General features: G+C 32.9%; 1 protein-coding gene across 1 annotated transcript in view; it reads right to left on the bottom strand.

The window, feature by feature from the left end:
- Positions 1 to 17,529, bottom strand: part of LOC113404117 (otoferlin-like) — an 85,013-nt gene extending 67,484 nt beyond the window's left edge. Inside the window, exons 1-2 of the mRNA XM_026644891.2 lie at positions 17,279 to 17,529; positions 3,787 to 3,845 (exon numbers count right to left, since the gene is read on the bottom strand). Coding sequence (XP_026500676.2) covers positions 3,787 to 3,845; positions 17,279 to 17,357 — 138 coding nt within the window. The 5' untranslated portion in view covers positions 17,358 to 17,529. The remainder of the gene's footprint in view (positions 1 to 3,786; positions 3,846 to 17,278) is intronic.
- Positions 17,530 to 18,095: the final 566 nt, after the last annotated feature.

The raw sequence follows: 18,095 nt of genomic DNA, 5'->3' as shown, positions 1-18,095 counted from the left end.
TCCAGCCGTTCTAGAGATTAGCCGGAACAAACAAACAGACAGAAAGACAAACATTGAGAAAAAATGTTATTTTGGTACATGTACCGTCTATACATACATACATATGCATTTAGTAAAAAGCGGTTATTTTAATTTTACAAACAGACACTCCAATTTTATTAGTCGAGATGTGATATAAGCCACCTGATGGTACATGATCAGCATCACTCATAGACATTGGTTCTGTATTAAATATGAATTACTCTTACATCACCAATGCGTCACCAACAACAAGAAACTTAAAGAAGTAACATCAATCTTAGCACCCAATACCGACATTGTTGGTGACACATTCCCCTTTATTCCAGTAGGTTTGAAGTGTGCCAGTGTAACTACACAAGGTGCCTAACAATGCCAAGTATCGTCGTCTGGCGGTGGAATATCCGATGAGTGGACCGTAGATCCAATAACCAATAACTACAAATAAATTCCGTGGATCGAAAATTTACTTTATATGGCAACACTACTAGTAGTAACAAATAACAATTAATACTTAATTTTATCATATAACATAATATTTATTTAAGAATAAAAAATTTAATAAAGAATTTTTTAAAATATATAGTAACTATATTTATAAAAAATGTATGGCGTTAGACGCTGGAACATTACGTACGTGGCCCAGATAGAGTTCTATTTATCAATCATTTATTCGATACTCGATATGAACTAAATTCCGGGAATTGTAAAATTTTGTCACGTACCATATGAGGTTGCATAGAGACATCCAGACAACCATTTATTTCGTTGATGTTCGTTACGAATAATTGTTTTTGCTACAAGGGTTTGGTTTATACTACTTATAGAATGTAATCTATCTCGCGAGTCTGTAAACTGCCAAAATATTGTGAACGGTGATTGAACTCAAAATAAAACGTCAAAAATTTCGATAGTTTATAATATATCGGTTAGGTTAGGTTAGAGTTTTTATAATTTAACTTTAATTAGCTTCGGTAGATTATAATCTACCGAAAATTAATGTGTTAAATTGTTCACAATATCGCTAGATAGATTATAATCTAACGGTATTTACAATTTTACGGTGGCATCTATAAGCAGAATACTCACAATTGCATTTAATCGATAAAAATCTCTAATACAATAGCAGTAAAGAACATTTTGCGTAAGCATAAATTTGCTTTGAAACTGATCTGACAGATAATTTAAGAAACAACAAAAATGTCAAATGATTACACAGCACGTATGATGCTTTTCCTTTTGCCTAATTTGAGAAAAGTGCTTTAGGTTCAGACTTTTGAGAACTCAAATAACTCAAAATCATAAGTTCATTGTACCTAACGTATTACGTACAAATCCTCAAATCAGTCATCAGTCTAATAAAGATCTTATAGAACTTGACTATTTTGAGTCGAATATTTTGAGCATAACTTAATGATATTTAGCCATTTCAACAGCATATCTTACAAATGAACGAATAATGAGTTATAAAAGCAAGAATGTTGGCAAGAAAGCAAGAAGAAGTTGGCAACTTTATATTTATATTTCAAAGTACTTCTAAATATAAGGCCGAAAAGCTAAGAGTTGCTAACAAACTTCCTATTTAAATGCTCATTCCTGACGCCTGTTGAAAACAAAATGTATTTTATCAACTAGAGCTACTTTCCTAAAATATTGAATCGGTTTTACAATGTCACGTAATTTTAATACAATTTAGATGATATGATGATGTTTAAATAAGGATATAACCATTTCATAGTCAATATTTTTACATAGTTTAGTCACAAAATGCCTACGTATCGAATAATACGCAACAATAATCATAACACGGTTAAAAATGAGCGTAACCTTCTCGTGATTAAAACGAGCTCCTACCCCAAGGGATAGCTGAAAACTTCTCCGTTTTCTAATTGAACAGTATAATATTACCTTGTTTTCGTGTAAAACACAGAAAACAATACGTATAACAAGATTTATTAAAGAAATGAATTTTTCGATAGACACAGCGGATATTAAGATAGCTAGTCAGTAGAAGTTTGAAAACAATTATTACACTTTGACAACAAAGCTTCAACTGTGGAGAATTTTCTCTGCAAATGTTGTGTATCTGTAAGCTGTTTTATTAACTTTGAGTTTAATTGGCCGTAGAGTAGTGGAAAACCATCTGTGTATTCATTTTATCCCGATTAGACCGATCAATCTCAGATTAGGCAGATCAGTCTCTTCACCCCTGAGGTAAGCTAAGCCGAATAAGTACCAAATACAGTAGAGAAAGTATCTAAACGAGTGCCTTCCTCTCGAGGCTAGTTTTGCTGATAACTTTGTATGAATTAAATGTTACCCATATGAATTCGGGATGTATAGTAGATAATTAATTCTAAACGATAGTCATTATCAAATTAAGGATAATTTCATTAGATGTCAAATAAATGCTAATCAAAATAGTTAGCTTGAATTAAAACCGGAAAAACAGGAAATTTTCATATAAATGAATAGAATATATTTGGATAAAATCCTTTCTAGCGAACACAGGGCACTTTGAACGTAAAGTAGACCAACCAAATTATCGGTTCAATAGCCGTAAAAGAAAAATAAATTTACAGTAACCTAGTAGATAGTAGCAGGAGAATTAATCAAATTATACGGCAGAGTGCTGGGTGAAAGCCTTCACTATGAAACAATGGCTGTTGGACCCGATTCAAGCGATGAGATTATTCAGCATATTTTTCATAGTAAAAGTTGCAACATTTAACATCGTAGTTTCCAAGGTTGGTGGCAAATTAGGGATATGAAGAATGATTGATATTTCTTACAGTATTCATGTCTAGGGGCAGCGGTGAACACTTACTATAAAGTGGACCCTTTCCCTAGGCCGCCAACCACTATAACATAAAAAATTAATTGCACGATAAAGTTATACGTCGAGTTTCGAGTGTATTTTTTTTTGAACGGTAAGAACAAACTCAAAACAGGAACTCATCGAGATCAAAAGAGAATTCCGGAGTAATATTGCATTTAACTTTAGCAAAAAGTTTTAAAATAAGAACCACGTTCTATTGTAACAATTCTGAGATAAAATGAAACTTTGAAATGGCTCTTCTTCGTAACCGGCAACTAGCTACTTCGAAAGTATCGTGCGACGTTAAGGGCTCACTCGTGTAGCTTATTCTAATAGGGCTGACCTTATATATATGAAGACATATAATATATTCCAGAACAGTAACTTGGGATCGTCAGTAGCCCAGATAGAACCCAGGCCGGTATTTGGAATTTTATTCGGGCTTGTCGAAATCAATTATGAAAATGTGCGACTAAATAATGCCTGTGTCAACAGCTAGCTAGTATCCATTTATCCATTAAGAAAATAAGATTATGACAAGGTGACATTAATTTTGTTACCAGAACCTTGAAAGTGATGGTAAATTACCAAATATTAAATACTAGCTGAGGTTTAAATGACAAAAGGTTTTATGACGGTTGAGGAAGAAAAGTCCTCGAATGGAGATCATAAAGTGAACATGAGATCACAGGATAACCAAAAGAACTCTCTGTAATGAATCTGAGATAAAGAAGATTAAGGCATACATACAGAGGAAAATAATAAAATTTTAGCATTTGCCTAAACCTAGTACTTAAACCAATGCAACCTAATCGTTTTTTGGGTAGAACACGTAATATTACCAACTTCCACACTAAGCTGTCGTATTCAATGGTTGTAGTAGATTTTATGAAATTTATAAATACCGGACATAAATATTAATACTATTATAATATTTTCTATTCACTTACTTGGTTGACGTTGACAAGTTCCTGGTCATCGAGAAGCACCACGGAGTATTTGATGTGACCTTGAAAAGAAATATACATGTTTTACTAATTACGCTAAAAATGTATAATAGGATGGCACTAATAATAATAAGCTTTGACGGATTTAATTGTCAGTATCCGTATAGACTGCACTTGATTCCTATCGCTTGCACTCCCGCGAACGATTCCTCTGCTAGCTCTCTCTACTGCCCCATGGTACAGTTCAATTTCTATTACAACACATTATAGGGTATATAACTTTTCGACACAGTTCTGTAAACTCACTTTCATTTTTTAAAGACTTCATATCAAAAGGTGTTCTGAGTTATCCTATGATTATGTTTATTAAAAAGCTAACAATTTGAGGTCTATAATTGCATCTGATGGGAATTTATTTGAAGCAAGGTAGTTTTAGCCGAGATGGCCCAGTGGGAGCCGAAATGGCCCAGTGGTTAGAACGCGTGCATCTTAACCGATGATTTCGGGTTCAAACCCAGGCAGGCACCACTGAATTTTCATATACTTAATTTGTGTTTATAATTCATATCGTGTTCGACAGTGAAGGAAAACATCATGAAGAAACCTGCATGTGTCTAATTTCAATGAAATTCTGCCACATGTGTATTCCAATATGCTATAAACCTTCTCCTCAAAGGTAGAGGAGGCCTTAGCCCAACAGTGGGAAATTTACAGGCTGCTAATGTAATAAAAAATGTAAGGTAGTTTTCAGGTGTTACATAGTCATTATTATCATAACTTAGAATGTTATGATAATAATAAGACTCCATAAACTTTTAACATTTTGGGTTCGGTTTCAGATTATACTATAGCCAAGAAATACGTTATTTACAAGAAATCCAGTCACGGTCTGGTTTACTTTAACAACCCTTGATAAATTGAAGGTAATATGTACGAGTACATCGCAGGGTTCGTCGCAACACGAGAAAAGTAAATTAAATATTAATCCGAGCTCTCCGAGACAGCGACCTGTATCATATCGTCGTTAGCGTTCTTATTGTTTCACTTCTTTGTTTGAGTCTCAGAAGAAATTCAATAACAAAACATGGCGTTACGAAATTAAACTGCAGCGCCAAGTTATCATATATCCAGCAGGAGGAAGATCAATGGAATTCAAATCATTTATCCCATAACAATCCACGGACGATTCCGCTTTAGTTGGTCATACCGATGCGTTCAGTATATATGTATGTATTATGTAGATTATGTTTAGCTTGGCGCGCCCCAACTCGTTTAATTATTAGCAAAAGTTTAACCATAAAATTGATGTTGTCATAAAAGAATGAGAGTTCAATCCTTTCCCAGTTACTAAGCTGTTTTTATACTACTAATACGGTTGTTTATGTTTAAATACATATTAATTTGTAGATAGTGATTGATTTTTAATTTATATTAGCATCTTTATTTGGTTTTGGTTAACTTATTTTATTTCAATATTGTTTTCAAAATAGCCTATATCCTTGTGGTTCATGCTGGCTTCATAACAAATGATTATCAAAATCGACTTCTTGGTTTAACGTTAAAGTCAGACAAACAGATCGCACTTATAATGATAGATGAAATGAGTATAGATAATTTTCTTCAATCTTTAAAAGCTTCTAGAGTATGAATAATCTATTTAACAGAAAAATCGTTTAATAAGACATTAATTAAAATAAAACATCTTAAATAACAAATTTTCCTAACTTTTTAAACAATATAAACTTTCGTAACTTTTTACTTTTAGAAAAGATAAAAAGGGTCCTTCCATTATTTTATTCCAATGCTGGTGATCCACTACACGGTTGAAGCTATTATTGTGAAAATAATCCACGTGTGATTCAAATCGCACTTAAAATTTAATGATGACTTTATATTTTCACAATACAATAAGGAAATTTTAATATCTATAAATTAGTCAGTTTTAGTTTGCTTTTTATTCATTACTACGTCGCTTTAAATAATTTAGCAGACAGGCTTTGAAGTAACATGTATCATGTATCAAGACTGACTAACGACCGTAATATGTTAACATGCTCGTAAAGGATCGCATGCTTGTCGGAAGATAGTGTTTCTTTGTAAGGGGATCACGAACGCTTCAGCGTGATTGACTTTATATTATTTATATTATACTTTATATATCCTTCATCGTAAAGTATTCTATAAATATTATATGATACTCATTTATATTAGGTGTTGCTGAACCTTTCTTAACCGTCTTCAAATACAGGAAGTATTTTACGAACGTATTTCAGAAGCTACGTGAAAATAATATGTTATATTTAAACAAGGTTCTAGGGAATAAGATATACAGGAGTAAAGATGTACAAATATAAAATCTTTTTATATAATATAGGTAAGTGGCAGAGCGACGGCCACCTGAGTTTAAGTGGTCACCACCGCGCATAGACACTGACGCTGTAAGAAATATTAACCATATCTTACATAGCCAAAGCGCCACAAAACTTGGGATCTACGATGTTATGTGAATTGGTGGTAGAATATCTGATGAGTGTGTGGTACCTACCCAGGCGGACTTGCACAAAGACCTACTTAACATGAGTACCACTAGTGGTAACAACTTGTAAAATCTATTTCTCAAAAATAGCTGAAGGCCTAATTCGCTCTCGCAATAAAGACATCGGGTATATTTTCCATCGAGATGCTTTATTCGTCTTGCTGAATATAGTTTTATCCGATTCCTGAAGATTTTTTGCGATGTTTGATATAAATTACGTGAATTTAATCCATAAAATTCATACAATGCTACTCATTCCATTTTCCCCCTCAAATTGAAATCCCCAAAAATCCTTCTTAGTGAGCGTCTGCGTCGCGAGCGAAGTAACTATACTGAATATTATATATGAATTTTATGTTAGAATCGTACTTATGGATAATTCAAAATATAATAAACAAGCGTTTCTTTCGTGGAGAGAAAGAAAGGCTTCTTTAAGGATTTTTAATGAAACGAAATGTGAATTCATGCATTTTTCCCTTCTCTTTTCATTAGTCATTTTCTTAAAACAATGATTAAACATTTTTAATTAAAAGTAAACTTTGTATATAATTACTTATTTTTGCTGAAACCGCACTTTGAGATCTCGTTTAAATATTTATTTACTGTTTAATTAGCTGCCGTCAAATAAACAAAGTGGAATGTAATTGCTTATTTCTTTTTTTGTGTGTTTTAAGAGTTTAAAGATACCAGTCATATATCATGAACCTTATATTGTTGTAAAGAATGATCAAATATATATAAGCCCTACCTACTCGTCAAAAAATAAAAAAATCAAAATTAAAATATTATTTATTCAAGTAGGCTCATAAAAGCCCTTTCGAAGAGTCATGTTACAGTATTGAATTAAATGTTTAAATACACTGCTTCGGAAAGTAGAGTCTATCGATAAGAACTGGCAGGATATTCAGTAGTTACTTTTTCCCACAATTTACTTCACTAGAATTCAGCCTAGAATTCAATAAATATTAAGTCAATGCTTTTTGTAATTAATTTAATCTCGTATTGAGTATTATGCCTTATTAACAATGTTTTTTTGACATGAAATTTAAATTTTTTAATAATTTAAAAATAACTATGGAATCTTATTATAGAAACGAATACTGAGCCTGATGAAGGATGCATAAATTTTGCAAAGCAGGAAACGTGGAGCCGAGATGGCCCAGTGGTTAGAACGCGTGCATCTTAACCGATGATTTCGGGTTCAAACCCAGGCAGGCACCACTGAATTTACATGTGCTTAATTTGTTTATAATTCATCTCGTGCTCGGCGGTGAAGGAAAACATCGTGAGGAAACCTGCATGTGTCTAATTTCAACAAAATTCTGCCACATGTGTATTCCACCAACCCGCATTGGAGCAGCGTGGTGGAATATGCTCCATACCTTCTCCTCAACGGGAGAGGAGGCCTTAGCCCAGCAGTGGGAAATTTACAGGCTGATTATGTTTATGTTATGTTATGGAAACTAGGTGTTATTAGTTTATCTTTCCTCCTCGTGTCTATAAGTGTATATGTTTGTGAATAGCATTATGTATAATTTTGTTTTTTGATATAAATGGTAACAATTTGGAATTATATAATAATAGCCGAGCTATACTATGTAATACAGAAAGTTCTTATTATGTTAATCTAATATTTATTTATCTTTACACATCTTCGAATGGAATTGGTTATACTTGGAATGTTATTCTTGTAACTATGTTACTTGCCGAAAATGTTAGTACTGCCAAACAAATACGAATTGTTCCTAATGTCATAATTAAGAAGTTTGATTAATCAAGTTAAAAAATATATATTGATTTAATAGCCACATAATTGGTTTGCAAAAATGAGTTATATTTGACCGTAATAAAGTTTATAATCGAATGGTCTACGATAGGAAAAAGAGGAATGTCTGAAAATCAAATTCAATTTTGTGTAATTCATTTGAGTAAATTGTCACCTTTAGCTTAATGAGCCCTGTTATAACATCGTCCACCTAAGCTAATTCTATTATTCACATCAAGATATATAATATCAGACAGGAAGAGTTACTTTCAGAGCTGCCCAACGAAAAAACCACCGGAAATAATTAGATAAGTTCGTAACTTAAGTAAGGGTATTTTTAATGAAACAAATGCTTTCCAAATCACAGAACTGTTTTATAACGCCATTAAAGGGAAAATTAATTAAATAATCATAAAGTTTAAATGCTTACTTCGGATAACTTACAAAAGCAACATTTTGATATATAAATTATTTTGTGAAATGTTTTTACGATGCCAAGGACCATGAATTATAAATGCAAATATAATTTCAACTTTGATCTTTCATCCACGTATCAAGTAAAAATATACGATTGTTGTCTTGAATATATAATGTAACTAGCGACCCGCCCCGGCTTCGCACGGGTGCAATGCTGATACTATACATACCACAGATTGTCTTTATATACAAGGTTTACAGCAGGGACTTAGCGGTATGTATTGTTATTAGATAATGCATTTTAAATCTGTAATATCTTCGAATATATTCATTTAAATCGCATGCTGTAAAGGGCTTATATATATATATATATATATATATATATATAAAATGCACAATTTTTTTTTTATATACTTAATTTGATAAGGATAAATACAGTATTCTTTAAAATCGCTTCGTAAATACGCCATTATTTCTTGTAAAAAGTAAAGGATAAAAATTGCTTATTATGGATTATCCCGAAGAGATAGAAAAATATCATCTTGGAATTTTTTGAAGACCTTTTTCAGGTTTACAATACTGTAGTACATTATTTTGATCTATCTCGTATTACGTAACCAAGCAGAACACTAAGTAACAGTAACGGTAGTTTCAAACAGCGTTTGTAATGTAAGCGCAAAAAAATGTGATTATTTACGACATCACATTAGAAACTTGTAAAATTATTAGTATTTCTCCACTATATTATTCTTGTATTATACATATAAACCTTCCTCTTGAATCAATCTATTTACTAAAAAAAACAGCATCGAAATCGGTTGCGTTGTTTTAAACATCTAAACATACACAGGGAAGACAGACAGCGGGAAGTGACTTTGTTTTATACTATGTTATATAAAATATTCCGCCTAAGAGTAAAGTGTAATTCAATAGCTCTTAGTAAACCTTTGGTATTAAGAAAGGTTAATAAATAATTCATCTTGTCTCATTGCTCCCGGAAGCTATTATAAATCTTCAAAAGTTACAAAACAAAAAGGCTAATATTACGTATTTTATATTCCAAGGCCCACTTATCGTATTGTCGCTTGACCTATTTTTGTAATAAGTTTTTACTAGCCGCTATGTTGGTTTATGGTGATTAAAGAAATATGTTTTTTTTTTTGTATTGCCACAGGTCCTTCGACGTACACAAGAAGCGCTAATTGAGTTGGGAGTATGTTATAATTGGCTAGATTAATGGAAAAATCCGGCCCCTTTTTCATGTGGAATAACACAATATTTATTTAAATATTTGAAATTTTATATATATAAAAAAAACGTTTACGCTTCAAATGATGAATATCGTATTAAAATACTTTAGAGTTTTTCTTCATTATTAGAAATAAATTCCTTGCTCGCCCAGCACGAGATTTATTATAAATTAAGCACTTTAAATTTCAGTGATGTTTGCGCGGATTTGGACTACTGCTAAAAGTTTTAAAAATGTTTCTTAATCAAAATTTTATGATCATTAGTTGAGTAGTTAAGGCGTGAAGGCGTAACAATAAAACTCACTTATGTATGTATAATATTATATTAGCTAAGATTATTGTTACTGCGATACAGAGTATCGCAGTAACAATACTTATATATATACTGCGATACAGAGTATCGCAGTATATATATAAGTATATAGATATAAGCATATATGTTTGTGTTGGCTATAGAAATTAACCTTGAAGTTGTTGTGAGTTGGTACTGTTGAACAATAAGATCTTGAATATCTTGCTATAACCCAACTATTTACTTCTTAGATTACTTAAGCATTATGTAAAATGAATGAACTTATATTTAAATTAATGAACTTATAGTTAATGCTATGCTATAAGAAAGTGAATAAAATAAATCCAAGTAATAATAAATTAGCAGCCTGTAAATTTCCCACTGCTGGGCTAAGGCCGCCTCTCCCTTTGAGGAGAAGGTTTGGAGCATATTCACCACGCTGCTCCAATACGGGTTGGTGGAACACACATGTGAATTTCGTTGAATTTAGACACATGCAGGTTTCTTCACGATGCTTTCCTTCACCGCCGAGCACGAGATGAATAAACACAAATTAAGCACAATTCAGTTGTGCATGCCTGGGTTTGAACCCGAAATCATCGGTTAAGATGCACGCGTTCTAACCACTGGGCCATCTCGGCTCAATTCAAGTAATAATAATTGCCCTTAAATGTAGTGACAGAAATATCAGGTCTGTTCTGACAGATAGACAGACAGGTGACAGATATATCCCATCAAAAGAATAAATGTAAAAATGAGAGCCAAGTCCAATATTATGATATATACCTTGATTGTTGACTTCAACGACAAAAGAAGTGAGATCTAAATGGGTGCCAAGTTCAATGGTCCTTCATGAAATTTATTTATAACTACATAAAATATAATTTCTTCTTATAACTTAGGATAATATATTGTTGCCTAAGGCATACACTTAGGTTGGATTTTTTTGCTGTTCCAAGGTAACGGAGACCTCAGTATTTGGGATTCATTTCAACTTTATACTTCTACACGTTTCAGAGTAAAAGTATTGATGGACAGACAGACGGATGGACAAATGGAAAACGAAGTGAATTTACAAGGATTACTTTTTCCTTTATTGGCCCCTCCCAAGTAGAACAAGTTAACGATTTCAAATAATAGTTATCCTTAAATGTCCCACTGACAAAAGAAAGAAAATATCGTTTTATTCCCAAGATGTGCTTTAAACCATTAACTCACAAAACTTCATGCAAAGAAAAGATCCTTGACATTTTTTGTTTTTTTATTTAGCTTTTTTTTCAATTTACACGCTTCTTGAGATCCAGTTGACAAAGTTACTCTTACACTCACAAAAGACTTAATATCTGTAGTCGACTATCAGGAGTTAGTCTGTGTTAGTTTCTTGTATCGATATTATATTATTGTCACTAGCTGTGCCCGCGACTTCGTGCGCATTTGAATTTAACACAAAAGTTAGTGTTGTAGCCTAAGTCACTCCTTATTACATCAGCTATCTGCCAGTGAAAGTCCCGTCAAAATCGGTCGAGCCGTTCCAGAGATTAGCCGGAACAAAGTTACAGAAAAAAAATTAAAAACAAATTTGGTATATGTACCGTGTATACGTACATATGCATTTAGTAAAAAGCGGTTATTTTACGTATAATGATAATATGTATTTGACCGTCAGTGACTGCTAGTTAATTTATTGTTATTAGATTATATTATTATTCTTTGCTCTTTGGGCGGAAATGGAAAAATATAAGAAATATCTTCAAGGGATTCTTCACAAGCCTTCCTCCTGAGTTCTCTTTTAAGATGTTTTGTATAAAGTTTTTAATAAACTATCGATTTGAAATTTATCAAAATTATAGAATAGAATTCAAGTGTGACTATATTGATATAGTTAATTACTATATTCCTTACTCCTTCCGTTTCTAATAATAGTACAATTTTTTTTTATACTGCAAACGTATGGTATGCAACATGCATATACATACTAAAAACAGAACTCGTCACTAGCTTAAAACTCATCAGTACTTTTGCGCGCATTCATAGCTAGAGATACTAATTAGTAAGCCCGTTAAACTTAAATTATTTGAAACGTCGTAATATCAAAGAAGAATCTGTACTAATTACAAATATAGCAAAGATATGTTATGTGTGCGGCTATATGTAAAGAGACTCCAAGAAAATGAGATACTAGTAACATGTATTATTTTTTTTATATACCTAAATATTTTTATATTTCATCAATTTTTGCTGAACATTCAAAATCAAAGTATATATTTTTTATATATAATATATAAGTGAATTTAAAAAATATAACATTACATACAGAAAACCTAAGTGGAAAATATAATGAATTCGATCTATATATATGTAAAGTCTAACCCAACTAACTAAAGATGAGTTACGCAAAGATTTATCGCAAGTTATTCCCTCAGTGCCATAATAAAGATCTCACCACCAATCAGCATAAATGAAACAAAATAAATTTTATATAATATTGAATTATAAAACTAGTAATCACACCTTAGCGCTTCAGTCATTAATTTTAATGGCAGAAGGCTTTTCTCAGCTCTGTTTTAATATGACCGAACTTAAAAAACTTAAAAAGATTTTACTTAAATTTAAAGATTTATACTAATAGCACTAATCCAAAGTAGGATTGCGTCCCCAATTCTTTTTAACTGCGACCTCGGGACCCGGGAAATGAACTCTAACGGAATAATATTTCTTCATTTATTTTTCATTTTTCATATATTTAAATAGGTTAGAGCTAAAAAAAGTTCTTCATTTTTTTCTGAGATAATATTCTAAGATGCACTCAATCTAACGCCAAATGTTTTGGAAAATTCTTATGGGTACCATAAGAATGTGGAGCTGTGTGAGTGTTTGTGCATTTGTGTTATTTCAAAAACACGTGCGTTATTATCTTTTAAAAAGTCGTGTAAAACCTGTGTTTTCATTGAATTAAAAATTATAACGGACTTCCGTCATTTGAGTATATATTATAGTTATCTCTTTAAGTAGATTTTCTTAGAAGAATCCACTTGAGGCAGGAGTTTATGGATTATACTTTAATTTAAATATGTGATTTGAAAATTGTAGCAATACAGCTAAAATAGTTCTTAGATAATATTACAAGTTAATAACAGGTTTCCGCTGATGTTACTAATTCTACCAAATAATGAAGATATGCAATGTAATCCTTATTCTATAGCCAATAATAATTTACCGTGCTGAAATTTTGGTAACGAAACTTAAATTATTTGGGGATCATTTGATGATCAATTTTAACTTGGATCTCGTTGGAGACGGATTGTTATGATTCCTTTATTTTATTAATAAAATAAATTCCATGTTAAAGTTTTTACTTATAACTATTTTTTTGAACAGAGAAAAGTTTTGGTTTCGATTGAATTGTATGTTCTCTCTTTGATAATTTTACCTTTGACCCGCGGAAAAACGAGCCGTAAGCTCATCTTGTATCAAATGTCCGTTAAATTTTGTTATTATAAAATTCGAGTTTATTATAAGAGACGAGATAATCCAGTATGTTTAGCATGTGTACCTATCCGAAGATCGCGGGTTTAGATACAAAGCACGCCTGAATATTCATTAGTCTAATTTGTATTTATACTTCATATCAAACTCAACGATGAAAAAAATACATATTAAGAAAATCAGCATGAGACGGATGAAAATCTACGACATTTGTATCAATGCGGATTGTAAGAGTGTGATGGAATAAACTCCGAATTTTTCTGCTCAAATAGACACTAGGCCTCAGATCAGCAATTACTTAAAATTGAATATTGTCTAATTAACTGAACCCATCCTTCCGTGAACGGGATTTCCTTAAAGTGGCCTTGGAAGACGATGAATCGAAAGAATCAGGCGTTTTGAACAATCACGGTTACCAATGGACAAAATATGAAAAGTCACTAATTAACCGGATAATTTCGAAATCTTCAGGCGTACTTATAATAGGAGCCTTATTTCTCAAATATTCATCAAAATCATGCAAATTTGTCATGATGTTATGCAGCTACCTAGCGGATTTAATTCCGAACTGTTCTTCGAATTATGAAACATTTACCAAGCTTGAGACTTTCTTCTATTCCTCTATCCAAAGTTGTTTGTAAAATACCTCGCAGTTAATATTACAAAATACTACAAAATACTAGCAGTGAAATAAAAACGAATGCCCAGGTTGCTCTCCGAATTCTGGATGGAAGGTGGTATTCGCTCGTTACTATTCGGAGCAACCGGAGCAGGCATTATAAGCCAATCCGTTTAATCCTCGCTATGGACTTCTGCAACTACAATTAGGGATCTGAACTCCAACTTGAACTCCGTTAACGTTCACCTTGAGACGGCGAAGCCGATTTTATTCTTTCTTAGCGTTAAATCCAGCAAAGTGCAGTTCGTAAAGCACTTCTTTCCTTCTTTATTAATAAGTCAAGTGGTTCCGATGGCATTCCTCCCATCGTGCTACAGATATGTGCTCCAAAGTTGGCACCGGTTTAACGCGTCTTTTCCGGCAATTGGAAGACTGTTTTGGTGCACCAGATCCCTTAAGCAACCAACCGCTCAGACTCGTCCAATTAGGGCTATAGCCATCACCTTCTTGTTCTCCAAGCTTAGATAGTGGAGTTCATTATTATCTACCAGCTCCTGCGGTAACTAGAGGAGCACTAGCTGATTAGCGGCCACCAGTCCAGTTTCTGTCGCTTAGCCGGTGATCTTCTAGTTTACCTGACACATGACAGATGGACGGAAGCAGTTGAGTCCGAGGGAGATGCATTAGTAGCCCGCTTGGACTAAGCAAAGGTCTTCGATAACGCGTGGAACAAAGCTCAAACTGGATCACAAGATTTTTGGCAAATCGGAGCATTAAGGTCGTTGTCAACAGTGTTCCACAAGGCCAGCTACTATCACTCTGCTTCTTTTGCATATTAATGATTTTTATGCAGAGATCAGCACCGTAGAAACCTTATAGACCGACCATGCTGATACATCTCGGGAACACATAGACGGAAACCGAACAAGTTCTGTCTAAAATCGAGTCTTTCTTTAACAAAGTCTCCGACTGGGTCTGGCTAAACTTAGTCCAATTCAAGTTCAAAAAGACAAAATTTAAGTATCAATTAAATCGCGCTAACCGATGAAAAGTCATCAATTGTAATAATACCAGATTCCTTGGCGTTGATATTTCTTTCTAGATTCACGGTCAATTGAAAGGTAAATCCAAAATGACATCTTAAAAATTATACACCATTAAAAAAAAAAATGCGCAAGCGCATCTTAGTGCGAAGTTCCAGCGACGACCAAAAAATACACACCACCTCGGTCCTTTTGTTTCGCAATTCATAGCTTTTTACATCAGTGCTTTCTGTGCTACAGCGCAGAATGGTCAATGTTTAGAAAAAATATTTAAAATTTTGTAAATTTCATATAAATTGAAAAAAATATGAATTATTAAATCTCGCTTATATTGCTAGTAATTTGATTTTACGTAACCCTCTATATTCTAGACCGCAGTCTAAACCAACTCTAATTAAATATAGCCTAAATAGTAAAGCCGTGATGGCCCAATAGTTACGAGACGTGAATCTTAAACGATGATTCAGAGTTTGAACCTGGGACAAGCTTCAAATTGATGTGCTTAATTTGTATTTATATTTCATTTCATGCTCAGCAGTGAAGGAAGACATCTTGAGGACATCCGAGAATCTGCGTGTATCCACCAACCTATAATTTCGCAGCGTGATGGAGTAAGCTCCTCAAAAACAGGACTTGGCTCAGTGGACGTTAACAGGCTATTTTTATCTTAAGTAAAATACATGATGTACTTGATGACCTTGATGTAATTACCTACCAGATGCAGATTCAAAAAAGTTTCCACATTGAGACATCGTTGAGCAGCTGTAGACTGTTGACCCTATTTCCTATTTAATAATATGAGCGGTACTTTGGTCGTTTGTTTTTATATAAGCTCGAAATAAATTATTGTTATTGGAAACTAATCTTTTCATATTTTACTTTGGTAAATGATATAATTTGTATTTTTTTAGGGTTCCGCTGTCTTATGGTATTAATTAAGCAAGCGTTTCGGTAATTATTTTGAAACTAATGATATTATTAAATTAGATAACATTACATCTAATCTAACTGGGTTTTGTAGCTAATTGAAGATAATGAACGACAAAATTTTATAGGGAAAAGTGCGTCGATTTTGTTTATGAATTAATCATTTATTTGTAAGTTGTTTTTTAATAGTGTCTGCTTGAGGTTCTTGAACGTGATTCTCGGGAGTTCAAGTGGCTCATTATATACAGACGAATTTCTAACGAATGCGGGTTCGAATTTGGCAAAATCAATGAATTTTACATGTATGTGTTTTAAAAATACGCTTTTCATATTTCTGTTTCTTTCGTTTGTTCTATTTCTTTGTTTCGGCAAGGGCAATTTTGATGTGAGCCTACGATTTCGTAGCGCTACGAAAAGCAAATATATCATTATGAATCTGGGCGCAGCTGGGCGCTTATTTTCGCAGCTTTGTCATATTTTTGAATTTATTTCATATTTACCATATCGCAATGGCAAAATTCAAAATTAATAATGACTTTAATAAAAAAAAAGTTATGATATACGATACAGGTTGCTGTAAAGTCTGCTGCTGTAAACCTTACATTTTTACTTCAGTTATTATCGACTACAGTTATTATGCTCGAGTAAAAATATTTTACAAACGTCTTTAAATTTATTTTTAAAGCATAGCTGTTTTAAATCTCAATTCGCAACAAGAATACGTATTAAGTATGACTTTCGCGTATTCGCCAGCATCTAGTTTTGCAATAAACGTCTTTGTAACAAAACCGGGGCGTGCCGATGTTCAAATTGCCGCTGTTTTTTTCGTTGTCGACACGATGCCGAAAAAATTGACCATAATTTCAAATGTATTTTGCCTTATTTATTTGATACGGGCTCCGTTTTACATAATATGTAAGGAAATCTTATGGAACGATTTTCGTTCCGGTAAAACATTATTCAATTCAAAGTACCGCCGATATTATCAAGAAAATAAATAAGCATAACGCCAAAAAAATTAAACAAGACATACTTCAAAAACGAACGGTAAAGAGGTTTCGGGAAACTTAAAAAAGAGTTTGAAATAAAAAAAAAGTAAAGAATATAATAAGAAATTGTTTTTTTTTTTTTATAATGAAAACATTCAACGGGTATCTTACCTCTAAACTCCAGCCTGGCGTATTTCTCGTGTTTACATTTTAATATTTTAAAGCGATTTAAATTTACGGATAGCGACATTTTAGCGGTTTACGGGAAAGAGACAAAATAATTAACACTTCATCGCGAAAACTTTGAATTTAACCGTTCCTATAGCGGAATGCGACATCGCTCCCGAAGTTTCCCTAGATACTGGAGGCCGTGCGCTCACTAGGAGCTCCGGCATTGGAATGAGGGTGGATCCGGACGAGCTGGCTGCTACTCCCTCTTTGGCTAGGACTCGACCCCGCCGGGCCTTATATACCCTTCGCCTATAGCAAATATACGTATATAGGGCGTTTTATCCGGAGTTGCGCTGCGCTTGTTGCGCTTAGTTCATATACATTCCATTAATATATATTTAGTGCATATTATAACCAGTTATATATTCTATAATATATTCTCAATTATCGTTATATAATTTTATCGTGTTATCTTTTAGGTATATTATATTGATTTGGTAGCTAGATTGATGAATTATATTATACATTATAAATTTTTTGGAAGTTTTGAATTAAAGAATGTTATATATTTTTTATACGTTAATCATAATAAATATAAGCTTTGACAGTTTATTTTGGTTAGGTATAAGTAAATTTTGGTTTGTCCCGAGACCCGTTACAGTTTACCGTGACCGAAATTAATTTCGCCGGCCGACGGCATCGAGATGATACGAGCTAAGTGTCACGGATGACTTATAAATAAATAATAGCAGACATCCTTTGTCAGAAATATCACGTAATTAAGAACAATGATTAGCTTTTAATTACTTTTTATGTG

This window comes from Vanessa tameamea, chromosome Z, assembly GCF_037043105.1.
Source record: "Vanessa tameamea isolate UH-Manoa-2023 chromosome Z, ilVanTame1 primary haplotype, whole genome shotgun sequence".
Classification (NCBI taxonomy): Eukaryota; Metazoa; Arthropoda; class Insecta; order Lepidoptera; family Nymphalidae; genus Vanessa; species Vanessa tameamea.
This window is presented reverse-complemented; position numbering and strand designations above follow the sequence as displayed.